Below are 24,789 nucleotides of genomic sequence, written 5' to 3' on the forward strand. Positions count from 1 at the left end.
ACCTCCAACGTGTCAGAAGTCTGCAGTCATGCGACTTTAAATAGATTCTCGTCGGTTTGTTTTCTTGGAAGGAAAAAACAACTCTCGCTCGTGTGTTGCTTATTAAGCAGAGGCAACTTACCGGCTTGCTTAATTGCTTTCCCTGCTTATAATTATGCGCACGCAACTTTATCCTCACTTGTTTGCCAGCTTGGTTATTCATCCATTGCTTTCTTTGCTTATTCATTCGAGTGAAGGTGGAGTGATAACAGACTGTAAACTCTTAGGCTGTTTTGAAGATATTTTTTATGTTTAATGAGTCACAAATATCTGTTTTATTGCACTATAGAAAAGCCACGAGTTGCACGTTGTGTTATTTTAGATTATATCAGCAATAACTACCATATTATATATATTTTTATTAATTAAAAATATATTGTTTCTCCTTTCTAATGAATCCAATGCAGATTTTCAAGGGCAGTTAGAGGATCTCACATTATCAATTAAAATAGTTCCCTCTGTAATAAAAGTCACACGTAGTTCGAGTGGAGATTATGTTCAGACAGTCGGCTTTAGTTGCATCTACCTGTAACGTCAGTCAGAGCAAAGCCACCAGTCAGACAAGTGTCGATATGTGATCCCACGAGAAAAACCTGCTCCGGACCAGATCAGGCCTCCTGCCAAAACATTGTTGACATCTAGTGGTCATACAGTGAACTTCCATTCTAACTGTCCTTCAAAGCTAAATGCAGTTAATAAAACCACAATCTAACTTTTTATTTTTTGTTTTCTTACCATGAGAATTATTATGCTGTAGAAATGTGTCCATTAAGAAAGTACTGAGGATGCACATTTTTTTGCCAACCTGTTGCCTGTATTGAAAACTCGATTTTGATGTTCCACCATCTTAATTATTTATAATTAATTCATCTGTCTACTTTTTCAAAACTACCTTTAGAGATGTTGTTGTCAATGTATGTTTCAGTGAAGTTAACAGCTGTTTGCTTTCTTTAAACTTCTGTAATCCGCCAATCATCAGACAGCTGGCCAGTGGGTCAGATTAGCCCGGTGGACACACTGACCGGTGTGCAGCTCAGCATGGTGCACGGCTGACCTAAATAGTCGACGGTCTGCACGTGACGTCCATGCTACAGGTTGACATGGAGATATACATCTTTGGCCTCCACTCACAAGTAGCAACATTTGGAAGAAGCATTTAATTAGTCTGCACTGAAATTAGTATTTACATTTCCTTGCTATTTTAAACTTTGAATTCACAACTTCTCAATGGGAAAATGCTTACTTTGCCTAAGATTGTACAACACAGGTGATCAGATTAAATTACCCAACAACAGTAGTTCAAATTAGCTGTAGCTCCACCAGCTACATGAAAATTCTGCTTGCACGGTTATCAATCAGTAATGATAAGGAAACAAATATAAAATATTAATTTAGAGTTGAGAATGGCTTTTATATTTTATACTCTTTTATTTAAGTTAATGTGCACAATTTCAAAATAAACAAATAAAAAACTACAATATCTGAAGCTTCCACCTGAAAAATGTTGATATTTCACAATGTCGCACAAGATACACAGGAAACAATATGATACTTCTACTACTACTAAAAAGGAAATACTAGAAAAAACAGGGTGACTTCTGGTTACTGTGTTCATTCAGTAGATCTGTCTAAAGTGGATTAGATTGATCGGGGAGAAAACCTCACTGAGCCCACCGTCTGTTGGCTTCTGCCCTCAGTACCTCCTCAACGGATTAATGGTAGTCAGTCTCACCTGAGGAACCAATAGGAGCCATTCGAATTCTCACACGCGGTGCAGATTGGACGACTTGGACGCGTCACTGGAGTGGGCGGGAGCTATTCTGTCAACCTGAGTGTCGCAGCAACAGAAGAGTAACCTGTTGCTCCGCGGAAAGATGCGACAAATACGAGTAAGTGAATGACATTTCCTGTACCTTAAAAAATACAGATATTTTATATGATAAAGTTGAAAAATATTATGCATATTAATCTTGTTTTAAGCATCACCAATAAAGCGGAAGACATGTTTTAAGTACTTTTTAAATATATTTTTAGTTAACAAATGAAAATAAAATAACAAAAGTCAACTGTACTAAGCGTTGGTGGTAGAAGTACTCATATATTTATGTAAAAATGGCAATACTGCAATGGAGAAGTACCCTGTTACAATTAAGTAAAGTATTTTAAGATCATAATTAATGATGCAATGTAACTATTACATTGTATTCTGCCTGGAAGCTTTAATTCATAACAGCCCATTATAATGTATTAGTTGATTATAAAGGCTGATGATGTTTTCAAATTCATGTAGTAGAGTAAAAAGTACAATATTGGCTTCCAAAATGAGGTAGGGTAAAAGTATAAATAATAAGTATAGAATGGTAATACTCAATGAATGTACCTCAAAGTTGTATGTAAGTAAAATACTTGAGTAAATGTACTTATATTAGTTAATTTTTTTATCCATGGACTTTGTGAGTCAGGAGTAAGTTTCCAAAGATTTCCCCATAAAATGACCTTTATGTATAGCCGGTGGAATCAAGACATTTGTTCCTCTTGTGTGAAGTATCGCCTGGAGACTACAATGTGCAGCGTTTTAAACCTTTGCTGTCCACGAGCTGTCAGAATAATCAGGTTGGTGTTCAAGACCCAAACAGTTTAGTTTAGTTTGTTTGAACAGCTAGCACTTTTTTTCAAGTTTGGTGTAATAAATACCTGAGAAACACGTCATCTATCTGCAAGTGGAAACATGCATACCCACTCATTTACTGTAAATCTATAAACTCTATCTTTCTGTGTCAGGATTCAGTGGTCTAACCGCTCCAAAGAATCCATTCATGCTGTAAAGGAATCGTCTCCTGCTTCATTAAATATCATCATGGAGAACACTCGTGCTTCCTTAAACCTCTACCTCCCGGTCAGCGGGAAGAGCAGTGTGAGTCCATCCCTCTCCCCCTGGAGGGGCCTAGCGTCCCCCTTTAAAGCCCCCCTGAAGCACCAAGGATGTCTAACCTCCAACGACCAGGAGGAGGGTCCAGCTGTAACAGACAAATTCAACCTCTCAGACTTAAAGGAAAGCCTCAAAGTGTTGGATGACTCCTCTGAGTTCTGGCTGACGGAGCTGTTCCCGTTTGGTTTGGAGTACCAGACCTCAAAGAGCATGGGCAACCAACAGAGTACAAAGCTTAAGCCAAACCTTCACGGTTATGCAGAGTTCCTGGATGCTTTACCGAAATCCCCCATACTACGGATTCCTCGGAAGAGCAGGAGAAGAATGCACGACCTCGTTTACGCCCGTGGCTCCCAGCATAACATCAAAACGACACCCGGCGCTCCACAGGTGCCTCAGGAGGACAGGGGGCAGACAAAGCTCCGCGTTACAAGCTCGCCTGATTTTGGGGAGTGGGACATAAAGGAAGACGGGACGAACCTGTGCACTCCTGCATCCCGGAGAAAGAGAGTTATGGGAAATGAGAGTCCACAGGATCTGAAGCCTACATGGAGAGTGAAGCTGCCTGATGCTTTGTCTGCAAAAAGAAATTATTTATATGATTTATCTGAGAAGGAGAAAGAATGTGCTTTCCCCGACTCTGACACAGACCTCTCCGAATACGACAACGATATGTACTCAGTCTCCCCCACTATGAAAGGAGAAGAGAAAAGAGATACCGATGAAGAAAAGGGGGCAGAAGATGTCGGGGAGAAGTCCTCTCCGTGGAGGTACGAGGAGATGGGGAAGAAGGCTGCAGCGTGGCGAGTAATGGGCAAGATCGAGGAGGTGGAAGGTATCATACGCCGGGTGAGTCTCACCAGCTCCGACTGGATCAAAGGAGGCAGCGACGGGAGGGATGGAGCTCAGTTGATCTCAGGCGGATGCTTGGGTGAGACCCAGAACAAGGGGTGCAATGGAGTGGTGCCTCCGCTGGTTGAGGAGCTTCAAGCTCTGGGTGAAGCTCTGAGTCGGAGTCTTCGTCAGGTCCTGAAGATGGAGACCGAACCCTTCACACAGGTTGAGAAAACCTCTTATGAGCCGAACTTTGAAGGATCAACAAGAAGGCCCCTGAACCGACCGTCACATTCTCACCATTTCACCTCTACTGTGCCAAATGATTCGTCACCCTCTCTTTCACCCTCACTGTCGCTGTCGCCGATCCTGGCTGATTCTCCGAGAACATCCATCAGCTTTGAGTGCATGTCGCCCATCCTGTCGCCTTTACTCACGCCGAGTCTGTCCAGCTGCACCGACCAGGATGAAAAAGACGTCTGCGAGTATCACAATAGATGGAGAAGCTCGGCTGAAGACAGTTGGTTCCCTCGGGGGGCTGGAGGCTGTGGCGGGACAGGAAGTGATGAGCAGAATAGCAGGAAGAGTGACCAGAACCGGACACAGGCGTCCAGACGCACCGGTGAGACGGAGACCAGTCAAGACGATCTACTCTCTTCAGGTAATGATGTTAATTATGCTTCAATGAATCACATGGGGATGGGCAATAACTACATATTATTTGTAACATTCAGCAGCATCATATTGCATGTGTACGATGATATATTACATTATGTTACCGTTTTTACTCTGTTGTCCAGATAACAACAGTCTGACCACAAGGTGCATTAAGAAGCTGCTCTGGAGCTTTTCATTGTAATTTAAAGTTACTCCGTTGTTAAAATGGCATTACATTCAGTGAAGAGTGAAATATGACTTGTTTAGGAGTTGGAACTCAAAGTTCAGGGCCGGGACTTTCAAAACAATGACTTGGTCCCATAATAAAAAAAAGATATAGAGGCTCAATAGCCAGTCCGACTTGAAGCGAGTTAATTTAATTAAACTTCATTATATGCTTCGCGGTCAGACAGATGGTGGATTAAGGAGAACAGAATACCTTTAGAAGGTTTCCAGCTAAAAAATAAAAACAGCATGACATTGACTTTCAGTGGTGGGTTAGTGAAGTGAACAGAAGAGGAAGAAGAGCAGATGTCTGTCTCGTTTGCAGAAGCAGACTGGAAGGATGTGTGGTAGTCTGTAAATAATGACCCCTTGCTGGTTTGACATACCACCACGTCTGTGTGAGTGTGTGTGTGTGTGTGTGTGTGTGTGTGTGTGTGTGTGTGTTCACTCAGGCATGATATACTCGTGAGCACCTGATGTGGATGTAACCTCGTAGTCCTGCACTGGCGCTGACCTGGGATGGCCAGGGTTTTGATGATATTGTCCTGTAGTGTAGTCACCCATGATAAAAACTTCACAAAATTTGGTCTTTTTGTCGGAGCATCTTTCTGTTTGAGTTTAAAAGGATCACTTATCTTAAATGCAGAGCTGGAAGCTGATATTCAATATGATGGATCTGCAGAGACAATGCAGGATATGATTATTTGAGCAACTTAAAGCAGCTGTAACTTTTTGTTGTATAGAACTGATTGCTTGAGCCTGGTATTCAGGTGGTTTCAGGCTGTCTCGTCCTCACTTTTCAGAAAGGAGAGCTCGGCCAGGCTGTCCAAATAGGATTACCGCTCTGAGCTTCGTGAAACGCAGCGCATCTTTAGAGGATGATGATTAGAGCGAGAGGAAGAAAGGCACGCAGAGCCCTCCGAGGGCTTTAGTCTGAAAATCCAGTATTCTCTTCAGTGTGGTCAAATGGAGGACAGATAACACATTTTCCTAAACTGTTTAATCTGGCTTTGAGGACGGTGATGTGTCCGCTGAAAGTTACACAGCCGTCGTCTCTGTTGGCGGCCTGATCCGAAATGATACGGATGGATTTACTGTGGAATGGCTTCTTCCTCCGTTCCCAAATGACAGAGCGAGGACTACGTGTCCGGCTCAGCAATAAATCGGGAAAATCCGGTTCCATGAAGTGAAAGAAAACCGTCCTCTACTCAAGGTTGAGCTGCCGTCTGATATTAGTTTTCTATAAATTATAAATAATTACATTCAGGAATTGGAGCACCCTGTTTTCAACAGAAAAAGTCAGTTTACTTAAATATGCATCCAAATGTATAATAATAATTTATAATCAAAACAGTCAAATAAAGTTAGAGTCTGTGCTGCTTTGGAGCTGCAAAACTTTGAGAGATAGAGAGGTTTTGCTATTCATTTACAAGTGAAGTTCTGTCTTATATCCTCATGGTGATACTGTTGCATAATGCACAAGATGTACTGCCGAGCTGGAGAATCAGTCAGAGATCTCTGTGTTGATTCATTTGATGTAACTCGGTTGGTCGCTTCTAGAAAGCATTTTGCCTCCAAAATGAGAGGAAGAAATAAAGCAATTTTCCTCAGAGGGACCCGCCGCTCTGGCTGCAACACTATGACACTCAAATACAATGTATTGAGTGACTTTGGAGGTTTTTTTTGTCAATGCTGTTTTGAAAGAAGCAGATCCATGTCAGTCACAGGAGAAACTCACTGACATGAGATGATTATAACTCTGCTCCGATTCAGATGAGGCTCTGCAGAGACAGGAGAAGATCTGGCAGCAGGAAGTCGAGGAGTCTATCGCCTTCTGCAGGTCACTTTCTCATCCCTCCAGACCGAAACACATCGACTTCCTGCGCATCACCGCTCCTGAGGATGACATCACCGATACACCGCCATCCACGCCTCTCCCACCGGAGTTTCAGGTGAGTGCTTTTAAAGACTTGATCCCCGTTATACTACCTAGACTGGGATTCTTTTTTGAATACTCACCACCCTGACTGCCAGTTTCAAATAAAGGGGTTGTGTTCAAGTAAAAAGACAACTTGCAGATTATTGGCTCATTAAGGTGTGCACCAGTAATCCTGAGCATGATACTTTACCGTTTCCTGATCCGAGGGCACGCAAAATCACTGGGAAATTGACACTTTTATGAAACGGTAATCTGGGGTGAAAACAAGACGACAAGAATGACATGCATCATGGTGTAAGTGCATGAACTTGTAACTTTTTATGACAGTGAACAGCGCGCAGAGGTGGGTAGAGTAACCAAAAACTGTAATCAAGTAAGAATATTGTTATTTTAGAATAATATTACTCAAATAGAAGTAAAAAGGTAGTCATCCAAACAATTACTATTATTAACTATTAATTACTATTATTAGAAAATAGTGAAAAAACCACACAAGTATACAGAGTAACTGCTGAGTAACTATTCTGTTTCAATAATCAGAGCATGAACTTAAAATGGACATAATAAAAAATATCAATGTGCAAATTCAGATTTTGCCAATACAATATCCCTTTTAATCAAAAAAATAATACATTAAATCTTTACAAAATAACATAACTTTAGGCAAATTCAGCCAGAGCACTCAGAAATCCTGAAGCTTGCACAATTTAGTTTTAAAAGACATTCTCTTGTGTCAGACTGACACTCATAATTAGTATAACACAAGTTTGTAAACCAGTGCCTCGTAAAAAGCACTTGATCGCTTTGTTTGAACTCTTGTTTGATTAATTGATTACCGTGTACTCGCTCCCTGGTAATGCAAGAGTTTCGTGGCCCTGGTGCTCCGGTGGAAAGGGAGGGGGCCGGGCTGTGGGCTTGGCCCACGCCACGACAGAGCAAGTCGGCCTTACTCCCGAGCTCACGCACCCCCGAGCCTGGGTGTCTGGACCTTTGTTTTTCCTCGATCCCGAATAACACGCCGTTGTTTCGGCCATGTTCGTCCACGTTACTCCCCGGCGTGCTCTCACTGTGCTGTGTGTGTAACCTGGCGCGGAGAGTTTGTGTGCCGTCACGTGACTGCCTGGCTGCGTTTGATTGGTGAAACAGACGGAGAGCCTTTGGCGGAAGTCTTGAACAGAAATAAACAGATCGCGCATTGAATAAAAAAATGGGTAAAAATAATTGAAGTAACGAGCGGAACGAAGTAGCGTCCCTTATTCACAAATGTACTCAAGTAAAAGTAAAAGTATGTTGCATTAAAACTACTCTTACAAGTACAATTTATCCAAAAAGTGCCTGCATGTGTGGTGATTTAAAGTTAGAATAAAGAAAAAAAGCGTTGCCATATTGTTGAGGGTTTGGACTCAGATGCACTTTTTCTGCACTTTTTCTGTCTAGTGTGTGTGTTCGTGTAACAAAGAGTTCCTTGTGGTTACATAACAAGGGATTAATGTGACTCTGTATGTATGCATACTTTGTTTAAGCAGTGGTATCTGTATTGGCGTGAAATAGTAGTTTGCTGGGGTTTAAAGCTCTTAAGCTCCGCCCTCTTCCCCTCTGTACACAGGGGCATGAGGAGTTGAAAGTTGAGAGGAATTACATACATTTTTCACAATTTCATGACCATTTTCCCACACAGCACATGCATATGAACAACAACAATACAATTCACATAAAACAATAACAAATTGCACTTCTCATGCAAAGATGCAATGCAAAATCCCTTTTTTGAAATGTGTTCATAATCTTATTTTAAATTGTGAACTTGCTCACTAGAGATATGGTTTGATATTAATTCAAAGTAAAAAAGAATGGAAATGATAATTTGTTTTTTATTTTTCATACCACATCCAAACTGGAGCTACTCTGAACTCAAACAAGTATTAAGTTGCCGAAAATCCACATCAACAGACAATTCAACGATGAGTTAACAATTATTATTATTATTTTTGTTTTTCCAATGCTGGATAACGTCCAGTGTGTTTGCTCAGGAGTGCTCATTCTGATTCTAATGCTATTTCATGGGATTATCTGTGTCGTTATTACATAAACACAGCTCACATAATAAAAGCCACAGTGTACCTCCCTAGGGAATGCAAAAACACTATTAGTATCCGTACGATTTAGTGTACGGGTCAAGACACCGCTGCAGGGTAACAGCCACGTGTTGGAGTACAATACTTAGAGAAAGTGTCATGGCAGTGTAATTCAGTAAACATGTCACTCAACTGCTGCTGGCTGTGATAATGTAATATAAAAGCAAACAAGGGTGGAACCTGAGGACTAAGAATAACCCAAACATGAGCCAGCGTAGGTGTAGGGCCGACATTTACCGTCTCATTCAGTCCATGAAAAACAGTAGAAGAAGGCGCTTCCAGGTGTAGCTTGAAAAGTGGGCCAGTCCAAACGTTTCTCTGTGTCTGGATTTGTGCACATATTAAGATATTAAGATATTAATATTTTCTCTGTGATGTTATATAAAATTGTTTTCACATCTTAAACTCACCTACTAGATATATATTACGTTTTTTTTTTATTATCCTGTCCTTGATTGTGACACTTGTTTGGAGACCATACATGTTTGCTATTTTTTTTTTCCATTATGACTTTTTGTAAGATATGCTTATTTTTTTAAATATATCGCACATTTGTGTACGTAATAATCTATGTCACATACTTAATTTATCTGCAACTTTATTTTGAAAACCTATTTATGTGTTTGTTGACTTATTTTATGCACAAAAGCAAAAGAAAGCATTAAACAGTGAAGCAAGTAACATTATCTCTTGATTATACAATTACTTTCTTTACATGCAAATATTTGACAGAACATTTTCTGTCTCTCCACATCATGTCAGAACGTGAGCTGATTAACAGTGCAGGTGGGGTGAAACCCACTTAGAGGCCCAGATTAGTCAGGTGTCACTCAGTACCTGCAGGGGAGCTGAGAGACCTCCCTGTGACTGTGGCTTTACTGGCCATTGCGTTTACCAAGTGATCCCTGGCGGTCCTGTTTACCCTCCTTCAGCTGTGGGTGCGGTGGCCCTCCATCTGTTCTGGGTGGCTTTCTTTGCCTTACGGCTCACGGATCTGTCAGGGTGTTTTCACAAACAGTAGCTGAAGTCACCATCTGCTTCCAATTACACCGTGACCATCTGCAGGATGTCGTCCACGACGCTGCTCTGCAAACTCTTACTGAAGCTATAGAGGAGCCGGAGAGAAAAAGGAGGCAGAACTTGGAAGCTAAAATCAGGACTTGGATCTGACTTTTAATTGTGGTTGAGCTGAGTCACTCTGGCCGACAGAGCCACGGAGCCACGGCATGGAAAACTCTTCCCTTTTCCATTACTGTGTGGATTTCTCTCCTGTTGCTGGGCACACTGAGGGACTAACTTCCCGCTTTATGTTGGTAACGTTACTTCTCCGGTAAGACAGCCGTGAAAGGATTCATCTATTTAACAACAAACTGGAGCAGAAACAGGTTGGATTTTCACAAGTGGTGACTTTATTGACTTAAACATGAAACTTTCTCGCTGTTGTTGAACGTAAAGCGCCGTTGCATGATCCTGGAATTGCATATACAAACAAGTGCATGCCACACAGATGCCTGAACACCTTCCCAGGCTACATTTGTTTTCCTGATATAAGATAACACAATGTTGCACCTCTCACATACGAGCGGTTTAAATACTGCAATGTTGACGTTGTGGGAAAAGCTTTTTCAAGGAACTTCCTGCTCCCTCTAGATAATGCCATGCTTTCTTTTTGAGCGACTTATGAGCGATGGAGAAGCAAAAGGCCGTCCTAAAGTTTTTCAGGAGCCTCTCAGAGGAGGAGGATCGGGACATAATTCAAGGAGACACTGAGCTGAGTTTTAATCTAGAGAAAAATGGGGACGTGAGTTCTGAAGATGCTGTGGGGAACAGAGACTCCTTATCACACGCTGTATTGCCTCAAGAAGGGGAGAAAATGACCTCTGAATCAATGGGACATATAAGAAAGAGAGACGCAGGAAATGACTCAGACACGACAGAAGAGGAGATAAATAATGTCAACCTAACAGAGCAGCAAAGCGTGGCCGTAAATGGCTCGGAGAAACAGACCTTTGCAACAAATCAAGAGCACAATAAGACGCCAGACGACTGCTGTGATGAAGTTAAAGAGGGTTGTCACACGTCAGAGGACTCGCTGGATCAACGCACCTTGAAGGAGTCTGTGCAAGATTTTGCAGAAACTACTTGCAGCTCAGATGCTGGTTTTGGTCCCAATGAATCTGCAGAAACTGAAACCTCTGACGTCAAAGACGTGGTGATAGCGGTGACTCGGACAGGACCTGCAGCTGAGGAAGAGGTTGAACCGATAGTAACTAAAACCGATGGCAGCGAGGAAGAGGAAGATGATGAATTTCCAGACTTTTCCGCGCAATTCCATCATGCTCCCCGCACCAAAGAATCCTCAACAAATATTTTCACAACATCTGCAGCCAATAACCCTCCACCTGGATCCACCACCACCAGAACCACCTTCAACCCAGGATCCCCTACGGACAAGCCGATCCAGCTCCCAGCCCTCTTCAGCGGCCTGAGAGTCCTGAGAAAGGGGGTGGTCGGGCCCGAGCACGACACCGTGGCCCAGATCAAACCTTCATCTCAAGGGACGAGGAGGGACCTATTCCCAGAGAAGCAGGGGGACGCTAAAGTTCAGAGGGGCTTCCTGGACCAGATCTCCCAGTTCCTGATCCGGGAAAAGAGCGGAGATGAGAAAGAGGAAACGGAGGCTGATGGAGACCAGGATCAAAATGAGTTTGAAGAAAGTCAAGATGGTGATAGGGAAGAGCTTGATACAGGGGAGGATGCAGACGTTTCATCTGAGTCCCCAAAACCTTCTGGTGCCGAGGCTGCGTTCGATGCCTTCAAAGCTTTTTTCACCCCAAAGCCTCTGAAGAAGGATCCAGCAGAGAAGGTGGACCTGGAGGCAGTGAGGAAGAAGATAAGAGCTGATAAAGATGCACTTCGAGTGCTTTTTGAGAGAAGCTCCAATAAGACGCCGGAGAAGAAAGATGCAGCTGATGGCAAAGTACGAATTGCGTATCAGTCGACATCGAGCTTCAACTAGCTTTACCAGAGTGATTAGAATACTGCCCTGTGTGTCTTTATAAATGATTAGAATATGATAATAACGGTTTATGTTTTCTCCTCTTAGTCAGAAGCATCCACCCCAGGAGAGGGAGAGGAAAGAACTCCTGGTCGCCTCCACGCCATCTGGCCGCCACTTAAGGAGGAAAAAATTGGGCTGAAATACACAGAAGCAGGTACTCTCAAATTTATATACATTCATATTTTTTTCATAAGACCTTTTTTTTCATAAGTTGGCTTTTCCTATCTCATTGTAAGTGGTCACGGTCTCCTCTTTCTTCTGGCCTTATTATATTCAAATCCAATATGTTGAAAAGTATTTAAAGGAGTAGAAATGGGGATTTAGTGACATCTAGTGGTGAAGTTGCAGACTGAATCCGTTCAGTCTTACCTGTCTATAGGTGCTGATTAACTGGTCACATAAAAACAGTGTTTAGTTTGTCCATTCTGGGCTCCTGTAGAAACATGGCGGTCACCAGGAAGAGGATTTGCTCCTCATGTGGATATATGTGGCTCAAAGATAATGATAATAAGATAATACGATAATGAAATATTATTTATTTTGAATATTTTATTCGATTTCTGCTGAAAAATCCCGATAAAGTCTACATACTGTTCCTTTCAGTGATAAACGCACACTTTGCTATGAACTGAGCTTTCACATTTGATTCACAAAGTACAGCCATTTATAGAATATGTTTCTGAAATATCATGGTTTATAGGTTGCTTTGGATGAACAATTCCTTTGTTTGCTAAAAAAAGTCATTCATAGACAAAAAAAATGCAGACCACGAACAAAAGTAGTGTGTTATTTCTAGTAAACATGTTGTCATTTCCAAATCTCACAAAAATGAGTATCTGTCATGAAGGAAAAAGCCAATATAAAAATATAAATATAGCATTAAGTGTGTGGTTTCAGCTGTTAAAGACGGGATCATCATTAGTGTTGAAAAAAAATTGTGAACATTTTAGAAAATTCTGCTTAAATACAACTGAATAAATACATACAATTGATACATCACCTGTCTGTACAATAAAAAAAACAACATTACGTTAAACTGGTCTAAATATCCATGACAACTCATTGCAGACGGAGCAGTAGAGCGAGTAGTGTTTGCTCTGTGATGTGCTGGATTAAATATCAAGCTCTGCTGCTTCGGTAAACACAACTCCACCCTGCGAGCGTCCACAGCCAACCAGCCTCCAACACCTTCAGCACACGGGGGTTACATGTGGCACAGACTGCAATCGATTATAAAAAATCCCAATGGGACCTTGTTGTTGTTGTTGTTGTTGCCTGAAGCCACTCAAGGTGTACAATTAAAAACAACGGCATCAGCTAAGACCTCGATGTTCAATCATATCAACTGTGTTAATAAACTGAATACAAACTGAACATAAAAACTGAACATTAGAAGAAGTTTCATAGGTGAGCAATATATTGTACAGGGTGTAGTTAATAAAAATGGCCCCTCAGTGCAGTAATATAAAACAGTATGGCCTCTCAATAAGTCGCTTAGAAGATAAATGTTGGGTTAACTTTCGCCAAGATGCCAGAGAACCATGTTTTTCCTTTACGTTTGACGCTCTACTGCCATCATCTGGAGAAGTTTCGTACTGTTGGTATATATAACGGCCCACGGCCCTCTTAGTGCTAAAACATGAATGTGATTTGTAGAATCAGTCACAGTTCTCAAGTGTCTCACAGTAGATTGTCTTGAGCTTGTCCCCCATCCACATCACTAACGTGATGAAGAGAGTGCTCCCGAGCGCCACAGCTGTAATAGAGAACATCTGTCTGTGGTAGCAGAAAGGAACACAAAGCTGTTGTGAACTGTTCTCGTGTTTCCTCCCAGAGCACCAGGCTGCTCTCCTGCAGCTGAAGAGAGAATGCAAAGAGGAGCTGGAGAAGTTACAGGTCAGTGAAGCTGCTGAATTCAAATGTTGAACAAAATAACATTTTCTGTTGGCTGCATGATCTTTTTTTCTTTCTTTTCTTTTAACATGTTTCCTAAATTGTGACTCTGTTTCCTAATTCAAACGGAGTCTAACTCATATTATTTCCAGGAGGAGTTTGGTCGGGAGCTCTCCAGACTGAGGGTGGAGAACGCAGACAGTGCCGCCCGTCTGGCTGAGGTGCAGGACAAACTCTCCCAGGTCGGGGCCCACCGCCGCCGAGAACTCAGAGACGTCGCCGTGTCAACGGGAGACGACTTTGTACACAAATCGTTCCGCACGGTGTGCATCCAGACCGATCGGGAGACATTTGTTAAGACTCCTGAGGATGGGGAAGGGGGAGTCTGCACCAGCCCTCAGCAGCAGAAGGTGACCCCCAAAAAGCTGGATCTGGTTTCTATCAGCCTCAGCCTGGCAGGTCAGAGGGATGATGCTTCCTCCTCAACACATGACCCTCCCTCCCAAACTATTCCTCCACCTGGAGCCACGCTACGTCCATCAGAGCAACTTCCTGCTCCTTTTCAGACCACAAACACAGACAATCTGACTCCTCCTCCACCTCCACAATGTTTGTCTTCACCCCTAAACCACATGCAGCCGTCAAATGGCCCTGCACCACCTCCTCCACCTCCACCTCCTCCTCCTCCTCCTCCTCCATGTTTATCTTCACCCCTAAACCACATGCAGCTGTCGGATGGCCCTCCACCTCCACCTCCACCTCCTCCTCCTCCCCCTCCATCCATGCCAGGCGTAGCTCCCCCACCACCTCCTGCTCTCGGTGGGCATCTCATTGTTGAAATGCCTCCCAGGAAACCCACAGTGGAGCCTTCCCGACCCATGAAGCCTCTTTACTGGACCAGAATCCAGATCAAGGACAACAAGTAGGTCAATTAAATCAGAACATACACAAGATGATCATTTGATTTTACATTCGATTTAAAAAAAAAAAAAGTGGATTAAATGAAATCAAAATGTGAACATTTTTAAAATGAGTTCTATAATGGATCTCCAAAATAGCTAACAGATGAATAAAACATTATGATATTAATTAAAAGTATTGACGTTTTAATTTAATAAAAAAAAAAGATTTAGAATGCACAACCCAATATAAAATGAAACATCTATTATAATAAAAAACAGACATTTGAGAGGATGATTAATCAATTTTCTCTACAGGAAGAACACACTGTGGAATGTACTCGAGGAACCAAATCTAATCAACACCGGAGAGTTTGAGGATCTCTTTGCCAAAACAACGACACACACCAAGAGGAAGCCGCTGTCGGAGGCTTACGAGAAGAAAGCCAAAACCAGGAAGGTAATGCTCAAAATGAACTAGAAAGTTAAAGCCTGTCTTTTCATGATGTCCTGATGTTCTTGTAGAACATCATGCAAAAACACGCTTTAACTTTTGGGATTATTTGCAATGTGATGCTTGTCCACTAGAGGGGGTCGATGCACAATTTGGAGATTTTAGTTTAGACGCTTGTCCTCCACAAATCAAGCGCTTTGTATTCACTTTACAGTCGTGATTTATTTTCCTCTCACACTAGAAGTATATTTTCCCACTCTTCTCATAGCTGCGGTCATATCCTCCAAAACTCGGACAGGTTGCAATTCCTCATGCAATTTGTGTTTTCTGCATTTACAAGCAGGAAATAAATGTGTATTTGTACAGCACATCTTGAACACAAAGGCAATCCAAAATACAGAACACATGACAAAAGAATGTGTTCAAATATTTGAGACAATGAGAACAAAACAATTACAGTTATATAAAAAGGCAAAAGAAGATCCCATTTGCACACAAGCATGAGGTTTCAAAGAAGGGTGATGAATAACACAATCTTTGTTTGCTTTGTTCTGCCTTTCACAATAAACTCTCCACTCATGACTCACTAATGGTTTTTAGTGGTATTGTGGTCATGGTAACCGTGTGTGTTTGTGTGTGTGTGTGTGTGTCAGATCATTAAGCTGCTGGATGGAAAGCGCTCCCAGGCCGTGGGCATCCTCATCTCAAGCCTCCACCTGGAGATGAAAGACATACAACAAGGTGAGTTATGGAGGCGTCCAATTTGTTCAGTTGGCTGGGAAACAGCTTGGGTTTAAACTTCACATACAATATAGTAATATGATTACAGGCTCAGTGAGGATCGTTGAGTGGCAGAAATATAAAATACATATTAATAAGTGTTTTGTTTTTGAGACCCAGTGTACACAAAACATATGATAACTTAATTTTTATTGATTCTTTTATCATAGTTGGTCCAAATAAAAGTGTAACATTTTGAAGTCAATTATTTCGAGGCACCATAGCCTACAATATGTAAGTTAAAAGTTCCCAAAAAATGTCTTTCTGTAGTACCAGATCAAAATAAAAAACAGAGCTTACTGCCTACTTTTACTCCACTACGTTTCAAACTTTCAAACTTAAATTGAGCACATTAAATACAAAGTGTAAATTAATTTATAATGAATAAAACTACTTCTACTGCTGCTGGCTGCATGACATATTAAAATGCTGTTTCCAAGTTCATGTATCCCTCACAATAATCCAATTGTATCAAATATGGTGATGTAACACATTGTTTTTCCTCCATTCCTCGTCCTAGCTGTACTAGCAGGAGATCACTCTGTAGTGGACCTGGAGATCATTGAAGCGCTGTATGAAAATGTAGGTGTTACAGTCCACTACTAATACAACATACTGTAGTTTGGCTGCAAAGTGCAATTTGTAGGATTATGAACCCCTTGATTCATGTTTTATCAGAGAGCGCAGCCGGAAGAACTGGACACGATCAAAAGACACTACGAGACGTCGGAGGAAGAGGACGTTAAACTGCTGGACAAACCTGAACAGTCGGTATCTCACCCGCTGACAGACATGTGTAGAGGGATGGACATCACCGCCCGTTTGTCCCCTAACTGTGGATGTGGTTACGCTTCAGGTTCCTGTATGAGCTGTCTCAGATCCCCGGCTTTGAAGGCAGAGCTCACTGCATCATCTTCCAGTCGGCCTTCGTCGATGGGATGGCGTCCATCCAACGCAAGCTCAACACACTCTCCTCCGTCTGTAAGGTAGGAAACAAAGCGCCTGCACAATTATTAATTATCTCCCTTTTCCTTCAATCAAATGGGATTTAATCATCCCAATTGTGGTGATCCTGTGTGTGTGTGTGTGTGTGTGTGTGTTTGGGTTTAAGGCGCTGCTGGAGAGCGATGGCGTGACGGATGTCATGGGGCTGGTGTTGGCGCTAGGCAACCACATGAACGGAGGCAACAGGACCAGAGGTCAGGCAGACGGCTTTAACCTGGACATTCTGCCTAAACTGAAGGACGTCAAGAGCAGAGTAAGGCCTTTAACTGTTGCAGAAGTGTAGCGGCTCCTGTAGATGATGCTTCATCCCTCCTTTTCATTGTGCTTTCATTCTGCAGTTTAAACATGGTGAACGTGGTATTTATAGGGATGGAGGGTTCAGCTCATAAACAGAAAACTGTTTCTAGTGCAAATTCAATCTGATGTGAATGGTTGACAGTATATACTTATACTGATATTAAAGAAATTCAAAGTATTTAGATCAATTGAGCAAATAAAACATTTTATTCTGATCCTGCTTTTCATAATAAGGTCCATCAGACAAAATAAGTAGAAATGTAGATGATTTAAATCATATGTAGTTCCATTTCCGGATAGGAAATGCAATAAAAAGCAGCACTTTAGTGGCATGTTGTCAGAATCCGAGTCAGCTTTATTCAGTCGTGTCTCTCAATCAAATAAGAATGTTTGTATACAAGTCCAGTGTTCTGTATGTTGTAAGCAAAACAAACACATAAATGACATACATCCATATACATTACATATAAACAATCCTATCTTTGATGGATGTTTGAGTCAAATACACTTTTTAATCCTGCAGATGAGGTGAATTTTTTTTCTCAGCCTCCACCAGTCAGTCACCAGGTTACGCTTTTTAGCCTGGGAGGCAAAACTCTGTGTGAAAAAGCCCATAAAGCACGTCCTGCTGCGTGTAAAGCTTATTACCATGACCCCATGGTGATACATGAAAGGGGAAGCAAATGAGTTCATCGACATTTTTATCAACTGGACTTGTTTTCCCACTTAAACCCATATTAAAGCCCAGAGTGATCCCATCTGTCTGAAAATTAATGACTTTGATGAAGGTATGACAGTGAGTGACGAGCCTGCACAAGGTTTTACTCTTTTACTGATGCAGTTTTGACTCCTTTCCTGCTTTTCCTCTCAGGACAATCGCATCAGCCTGGTGGACTACGTGGTGTCGTACTACCTGCACAATGTGGACATGGTATTAGTTTAAAAACAATTCTTCACAACTCATTCTAGGTTGACTATATCTGCCATTTTTACTCTTCTTACCGTCAAAAGAGACATTACATTGTTTTTTTAATGTATTCCACCAGAACGCCGGCACAGACAAGAGTGTATTCCCACTCCCTGAACCTCAGGACGTCTTCCTGGCTTCACAGGTCAAGTTCGACGACCTCAGCAGAGACCTGAGACAGCTCGGACGAGATCTGACGAGTAAGTAAAGTCGCTACTGCAACTTATCCACCCCTCCAAACCCTGCAAATACCCTTCTCCCCAGCTTGGTTCATCAGATTATTTGGTAACCCCCAAAAACCTTCGCTCCACTTGGAGCCTCTGCGTCCATGTGACTGGGTGACCGGAATAGTCTCGCCTTGTGGTCATTTTGTTGTGTGTTTTTGTTTGAAAACCTCAGCCCGCCTGTGTAACTCTATCACTCTGATTTTGAGAGGTTCCCACAGACTAAAACTCGTTCCAGTCTGGCATCGTTTTTCCTCAGACCCCCCTCCCCCCCTCCCACAACTCACCACCCCGGTTTCCCATCACCGGCCCCAGCCATTGAGTAACTGTTTATATTTAGGGGCTAAAGGCCTGCTTCTTTTACCAAACTTGAGTCCACTAAAGCCCCAGAACAAAAGATTTCCTCCCGCCTCTCTTATCCTTCTAGCCTGTTCTCTCCTCTCTCTAAGTGTGCCCATGTGACGCCATTCAGCGATGCCCGCCGGTCAAAGTCACGTCGAGGACAATGCCGACTCTTACACGTGGACGACTGCGAGCGAGTGCATTGTTGTGTGCTGATGTATACATGTGTTTTTTGCCTGCACTCTCTGTGCGTGTACTTGGAGACTCGTAGGAGTCTCGCTGCTGATACAGGCCTGGCGCCTTTCAGATCCAGCTTCTTATCTTCCCGCCCATCGCATCTCCCATCGTTGTGCTTTTGTGTGCCTGTCGCCGGAGCAGGGAGACCATAGCCTCCCACTTATGTCATCTCCAGACCTTCGGTATCTGTAGCATCGCTGCACGGGCTTCTGCGTAGATGCGCAGATCCTCAACTTGCTGGGCCGTATCACCTGGGCCACCAGAGGTGTGCCACGGATAGCTTTCTTTACCTCTCAACACAGCGTTGTCTTATCGACCCGTCTGCTCAAACCACCGTGCGATCTGGATTACCCGACGCGGGTTCCTTTTGTCCCGCCTGTTTGAAGTGCCCTCATGCCCAGTCTGTCGATCTTCACTCTCCCCGTGTTTTCTGTTTGGTTGGTATGAAATGTTTCCCAACAAAGTTACAGGGAGATTAGTTCCTCTTAAGTCACCCATGTGAACTGTTGAAGGAAATGAGATCCAAAGGCGGTGTTATATTCAATAAAGCTTCACTCTAAACACTTTAAATTGCATGTTAGCAAGTGTAAACACGGTTTGAACAGGCTTTGAGATTTCTTCCTCCAACACAAACACAATATGATTCCAACTGAAAAAGCTCAACTTCTATCAAATGAATTGTCCTGCGATCGTGATCCCCAGAGGATGAAACCTAATAAGTTTGTGGTGCACTGATTTTTCCCTTTAGAGCCGCCATGTAGTTGAAGTTTGCGGTTTTAAGTGAAATGTCTTGGCTTGAGAAAGCCGCCCTTCAGAAGGATTCAGAATAACTTTGGCGATCCGTTAACGATGCCTCTTGCTCCCAGGTCACCCACCCCACCCATTGTCTACCGCTTATCCTGTATTCAGGGTCGCAGGGGGGCTGGAGCCGATCCCAGCTGTCATTGGGCGAAGGCAGGGTACACCCTGGACAGGTCGCCATACTTTGCTATAATCCTTTACTGTTTATGGCTAATTGGCTAATGTTAGCATGCTAACACGGCAAACCAACATGGTGAACACAGTCAGCACTATACCGGCTTAACATCAGCATGTTAGCATTGTTTTTGTGTCGATGTTAACTAAAGTATCATTTAGCTTAAAGTATGGCTGTACTTTAAACATGGCTTTAGACTCTTTTTGTCGTGTTTTGTATTTTGGGTATTTCGGAAGACTTTCTAGTTTTATTATATCACTTTAATTTCCTTTGTTCTCACAATTTCTTTCCACGATCATGTATGACTACATGCTGCGATAAGTTAGATTTGTAGTTGTGAAGATCTTTCTTTATTTTCACGCTTGTGAAACAAGTTTCTCAGCACATTTCAGCGATTTAAAAATAAATACGGGTTGTGAAGCATCGTTTGTTTCCTGAAGACGTGATGGTATTGCTGTGTTTTATAAGGCGACTGGCCTAAACCTATCGTTGCCAAAACCTTTCAAATCTTCTCACCACGAAACCCCAAAACTGCTTCGTTCTCACATCTGAACATCAGCCGGCACTGTTTACGTGAAGGTCTGTAACCCTCTTTGGTCTGAAATGAGCAAACCTCTGTCCAACACAAAAGACAGACAAAAGAAAGGGGAGAGAGAGAGATACCCGCCTCCACAGTTTACACAAATCCCGAATGAAAACAGTATTCTTTTGTAATCTTATCTGGGAGATGTTGATCGAGCATCCGGGTGAGGGGGGTCGGTGGCGGGGCCTGGGCTCGGCTCCCTCTGCAGCCTCTATTATGACTGGCTCCGCAGACTGGCTCCTCTGATCCACTGATTGGACGCAGAGCCACATGGAGCCACAGACTGGTGGAGGAAGAGAGAGAGAGGGAGTTTGCAGCCGCCATCTCCGGGTGAATCTCAACCTCTGATATCTGCAGTGAGGAGGAAGCTGTGTTGATAACCTCCTGCTCGGGCACAGAAGAGCTAGTTTCACCCAGAACCTTCTATGGAAGCCCATTTGTGCCAGTTGAAGATGAGAAAAGTAAAATAAATGAAATATTAGCCTTGTGGTCACTCAATTAAAATCTTAGTCTGATGCATTTTATTATTCTATTAGTTTGCAATAAGTGGGTTGAATGGATAGCGCTAGCCCCAACCGAGGCTAATAAATGAATAACATTAGCAAGAAGCTATCGTTTAGCTGCCTAGAGCAAAATCTCTACTGTCTCATCTGCCACAAGCTATATTTAAATGTTGCATCTCTGTGTTCTTTACTTTGATCTTTGTGCTGGGAGACCAAGTGAATCAGTTTATCAGATGACTTTTTGATGACGGTGGCTCCGAGTGATCAAACAACCCTTTATATGGCTTTTCACAGATTCGACTTTGTGTTTGAATGTGATTGAAAGAACATGAGGCTGTTTTTTATTTTTTCAACTTGTGACAATTTGGGACACGAAATAGAGATTTAGTGTGCAAAGTCCTTCAGAATCTTAAAAACAAAAGAGCTTTCTGAAAATAATGACTCAATGACTAGGTATCTTTAAATAATGACAGAGTATCTAAAGATAATGCCTTTGAATCACAGCGTAATGAGAAACTTTATCGAAATAATGAGAAACTTTCTTGAAATATTGACCTACTTATATCAGCTACTGCCGAGAAAAAGCAAGTTATTCTGCAGCTACAATTCGTCTTCTCTTAAGCAAAAGTGTGAAACATAACAAGAAATGGATACATGTATTTTCTTTAACCTCTTTCATATTTCTTTTTCATAATCAGGATGTGAGAAAGATGTACAGAACGTTTGCTCCGACTCTCCCGAAGAAAACCTGCAGCCGTTTAAGGACAAGATGGAGGCTTTCATTATCAGCGGTGAGCAGCTACAACTGCACATTGTTTAGCTGGAAACCTGAATGTCTTTTAAGAATACAAAGGTCTATAAGGACACGCAATGATAGACTGGTATTCATTTATTGTGTGTCATTAAGGTTGATTTCTTTGGGAAAAGTATAGGTTAAAAAGAGTATAAAGTCTGAAAAAGGCTCAAATGTAATATGCAATGCAAACTCCCCTAATCAGGAACCAGCTTCTTTCTCTGTATGCTTCATCTAAACTATGGCATTGTCTTTAACAGTCAGATGAATCTTATTACTGTCTGTGTGTTTGGGACGGCCAGATAGGATGGATTGAGAGTCGAGGCTAGACACTCAGATAGGGATCGGACAGATTTGGCAACGACACAGAGACTCCTGCCTGAGACACACCGGCATTGGGAAATAGTTATCCAACTAGCCGATTAAAGGGCTTCCCATTCATGGGATTTGAAATGGCACAGATGTGTTTGGAGTATCACCACATTTTCTGCCCGTGATGAAAAGTGACACATCAAAGCTTCCAAGTAGCAACCAGAAAACACTGGACTCGTGTTAGATCTCTTTGTCCCTCAGATCACGTGCGTTTCATTTGATACGCAGTGCATTCAGGAAGTATTCAGACCTTCGCTAATGCTAATTCCCCCTTTCATTATCCTACACTCAGTATCCCAAAATGACACAGTAAAAGCAGGATTTGAGATGAGTTTTTCTGTGATAAATGTCTTGACAGAATCCCATCTCTGAGCTCTGCAGGTAGTTGTGAACCTCATGGTTTGGTTTTTGCTCTGATCAAGACTAATCAGGCCACAGGTGGACTCCAATCAGGGCGTAAAACCTCCCTCAGATGATCAGGAGAAATATGAAGCACCTGAGCTAAATTTCACAGCAAAACTTTCTTTTCTTTTTAATAAGTTTGCAAATAATTAATTGTATTCCGAGGTTGTATTAGTGGGGGTAGATTTATGAGAGGAACAATGAATTCAATGATTTTATCAAAAGGCTGCAACATAACAAAATGTGAAAAAGTGAAGGGGTCTAAATTCTTTCTGAATGTACTGTAAATCTATTTTGAAATGATTGGACCCTGTAAGCCATTTCTCCCCCAAAAAGTAAAAGAAAACAACTTTTTGTGGTGAGCTTCACAACAAAGGAACCACGGTTTGTAAGAGAATGTGTCTTGATTTAAAAGACAGATCGGTGTAAAGTTGCGGCAGAATCAAATGGTTGTCTGGCTCCACTTGACAAGGTCACTGCGATACAAGATATATATATATATGTAGTGTGAAGTATTTCATAGGGATTATTACTGTTTACAATATAATCTGTGTGTTTTTTTGGGGGTCTGGCAATAACTAAACACTTTCTTTGTTTATTTCTTTGCAGCAAGAGAAGAACAGGCAGAAAGTTCCTATCAGTTGACGAGTGTCCAAAAAAGGTTAGAGAATTGAATCATGCTGTTATTTTGTGTCATCATACTGACCTTCATCTGAATGTTGTGGTTTAGTTCAGCGTCAACCCAAGCAGCCACAAAAATGTCTTTTTATTTATGGGCAAAACAAGCTACACTCCTGTCCTGCTAATGTGCTAATCATGCTTTCCTGAAAGTTAAAGGTAGCATACTTGCCACTAAATACCCCCTCTGGCCAGGTGCCGTTTAAGAGTGAGTGAGGAGTCATCAGGCAGTAAAAAAACAGGCAATAAAAAGTGTTTTGAGAAGGTGTGAGTCACCGAAATCCACGAGAGGTGCTCGAGCATGCAGCCATGGCTGGCCCCCCAAAATATGAGGCAGTTTGCTGCAGCAGAATGCAAGATTAGCCGCGGACAGACACAAGAGTGCACATTCACTCACTCACAGACACGACCGATCACATGATTCTCTGCTCTCTTTTTGCTCAGTTTTCAGGACATGGTTCTGTACTTCGGACTGAGGCCCAAGATGGGGGAGAAGGAGGTGACCACCGGTCACGTCTTCATGCTCTGGTTTGAGTTTTGTGCCGACTTCAAGGCCAGGTGGAAGAGGGAGAACAAGAGCATCTCTAAAGAGAGGTACATCTCTAGAACCAACGCTGTTTTAAATTGAATTCAGAAAATGGGTTCAGTTCAGAGTTACAATAATAATAGTGGAAAAGCCCTTTGGAAAACACCAGGAAAGTGCAGGTTGATGAAATCCCACCTAATGATTTCCATGTGGCAGATTTACAGATAGTGGAGCACCACCTTTTGATTGACATGAACTGACTGACTGACCCTATTTTATTCATTTATTTTCTGTAAACAGTGACAGAGAAAACTGACCAATTTTTCACATAAATTCTTAACAAAAACTTGTCACGTTTCTGCAGATTAAAAGAGGCTCAGCTGTCGGTGAAGAGAATCACAGCGGAGAAGAAGGTGGAGACCAGAAAGATCAACCCCAACAGCCTGGTGAGACGGGGTTTTCCTCCAAAAACTTTCTTAAACCAGGCCTTGAACGTGCAACGCAGATAAACACATGAATATTCACAAATGTTCTCATTCTACGTCAGCAGATATCACAAAACACATATGACCAAATGAATGCTCTCCCGTCTTCCTGCTTTTGATTGAATTGTGAATGTGTTTTTGTCTTCCACCATGTTTTGCTCCCAACAGAAAGAGAGACTGCGTCAGAAAGAATCCAACGTGTCTTCAACATAAGAGAGAAGTGTATGAAGTTGATGGAATCATTACAGCCACACAAGCATCTTGGATCAGGATGGATGTGGACTACGATACCACACCAACAGATATTTGGACACAAGATAAACTTTGTAGATATAAAAAAAAGTAGAAATGTCATTCATCACTCACTGACAGTTTTGCTATATGATTTGCTGCATACAAATGTACTTAGATTTTAAAAATGTAATGTGCAATATTTAGAAATGATTAAGTGCTGTATTTATGTGCTCGTATAGTGAACTTTCAATGCTGATTATTTGCATTGATTTTGACATCGTTATCCTCCCAGAATATCTTTTTCTACGAATAAAATCCCC

General features: G+C 42.1%; 1 protein-coding gene across 1 annotated transcript; it reads left to right on the plus strand.

Annotated features, from left to right (window-relative positions):
* The first annotated feature begins 1,855 nt into the window (after nucleotides 1-1,855).
* fmn1 (formin 1) lies at nucleotides 1,856-24,667 on the plus strand. The gene is made up of 19 exons (XM_084030416.1): nucleotides 1,856-1,928; nucleotides 2,821-4,463; nucleotides 6,458-6,636; nucleotides 11,865-11,973; nucleotides 13,654-13,715; nucleotides 13,865-14,634; nucleotides 14,930-15,071; nucleotides 15,719-15,806; nucleotides 16,366-16,427; nucleotides 16,524-16,612; nucleotides 16,702-16,831; nucleotides 16,957-17,103; nucleotides 18,019-18,078; nucleotides 18,194-18,314; nucleotides 21,678-21,770; nucleotides 23,156-23,207; nucleotides 23,669-23,818; nucleotides 24,115-24,196; nucleotides 24,404-24,667. Exons 2-19 carry the CDS (start codon nucleotides 2,897-2,899, stop codon nucleotides 24,446-24,448), a joined length of 3,948 nt encoding a protein of 1,315 aa, XP_083886542.1. The 5' UTR covers nucleotides 1,856-1,928; nucleotides 2,821-2,896; the 3' UTR covers nucleotides 24,449-24,667.
* Nucleotides 24,668-24,789: the final 122 nt, after the last annotated feature.

This window comes from Eutrigla gurnardus (assembly GCF_963514095.1).
Source record: "Eutrigla gurnardus genome assembly, chromosome: 16".
Classification (NCBI taxonomy): Eukaryota; Metazoa; Chordata; class Actinopteri; order Perciformes; family Triglidae; genus Eutrigla; species Eutrigla gurnardus.

Bases quoted from the DNA above. Each gene is read 5' to 3' on its own strand.
- fmn1 (XM_084030416.1), top strand. From the start codon at position 2,897: ATGGAGAACACTCGTGCTTCCTTAAACCTCTACCTCCCGGTCAGCGGG. The intron at 11,974-13,653 runs GTACTCTCAAAT...GTTTCCTCCCAG, and splicing joins GCTGAAATACACAGAAGCAG to AGCACCAGGCTGCTCTCCTG. The intron at 23,208-23,668 runs GTTAGAGAATTG...CTTTTTGCTCAG, and splicing joins TTGACGAGTGTCCAAAAAAG to TTTTCAGGACATGGTTCTGT.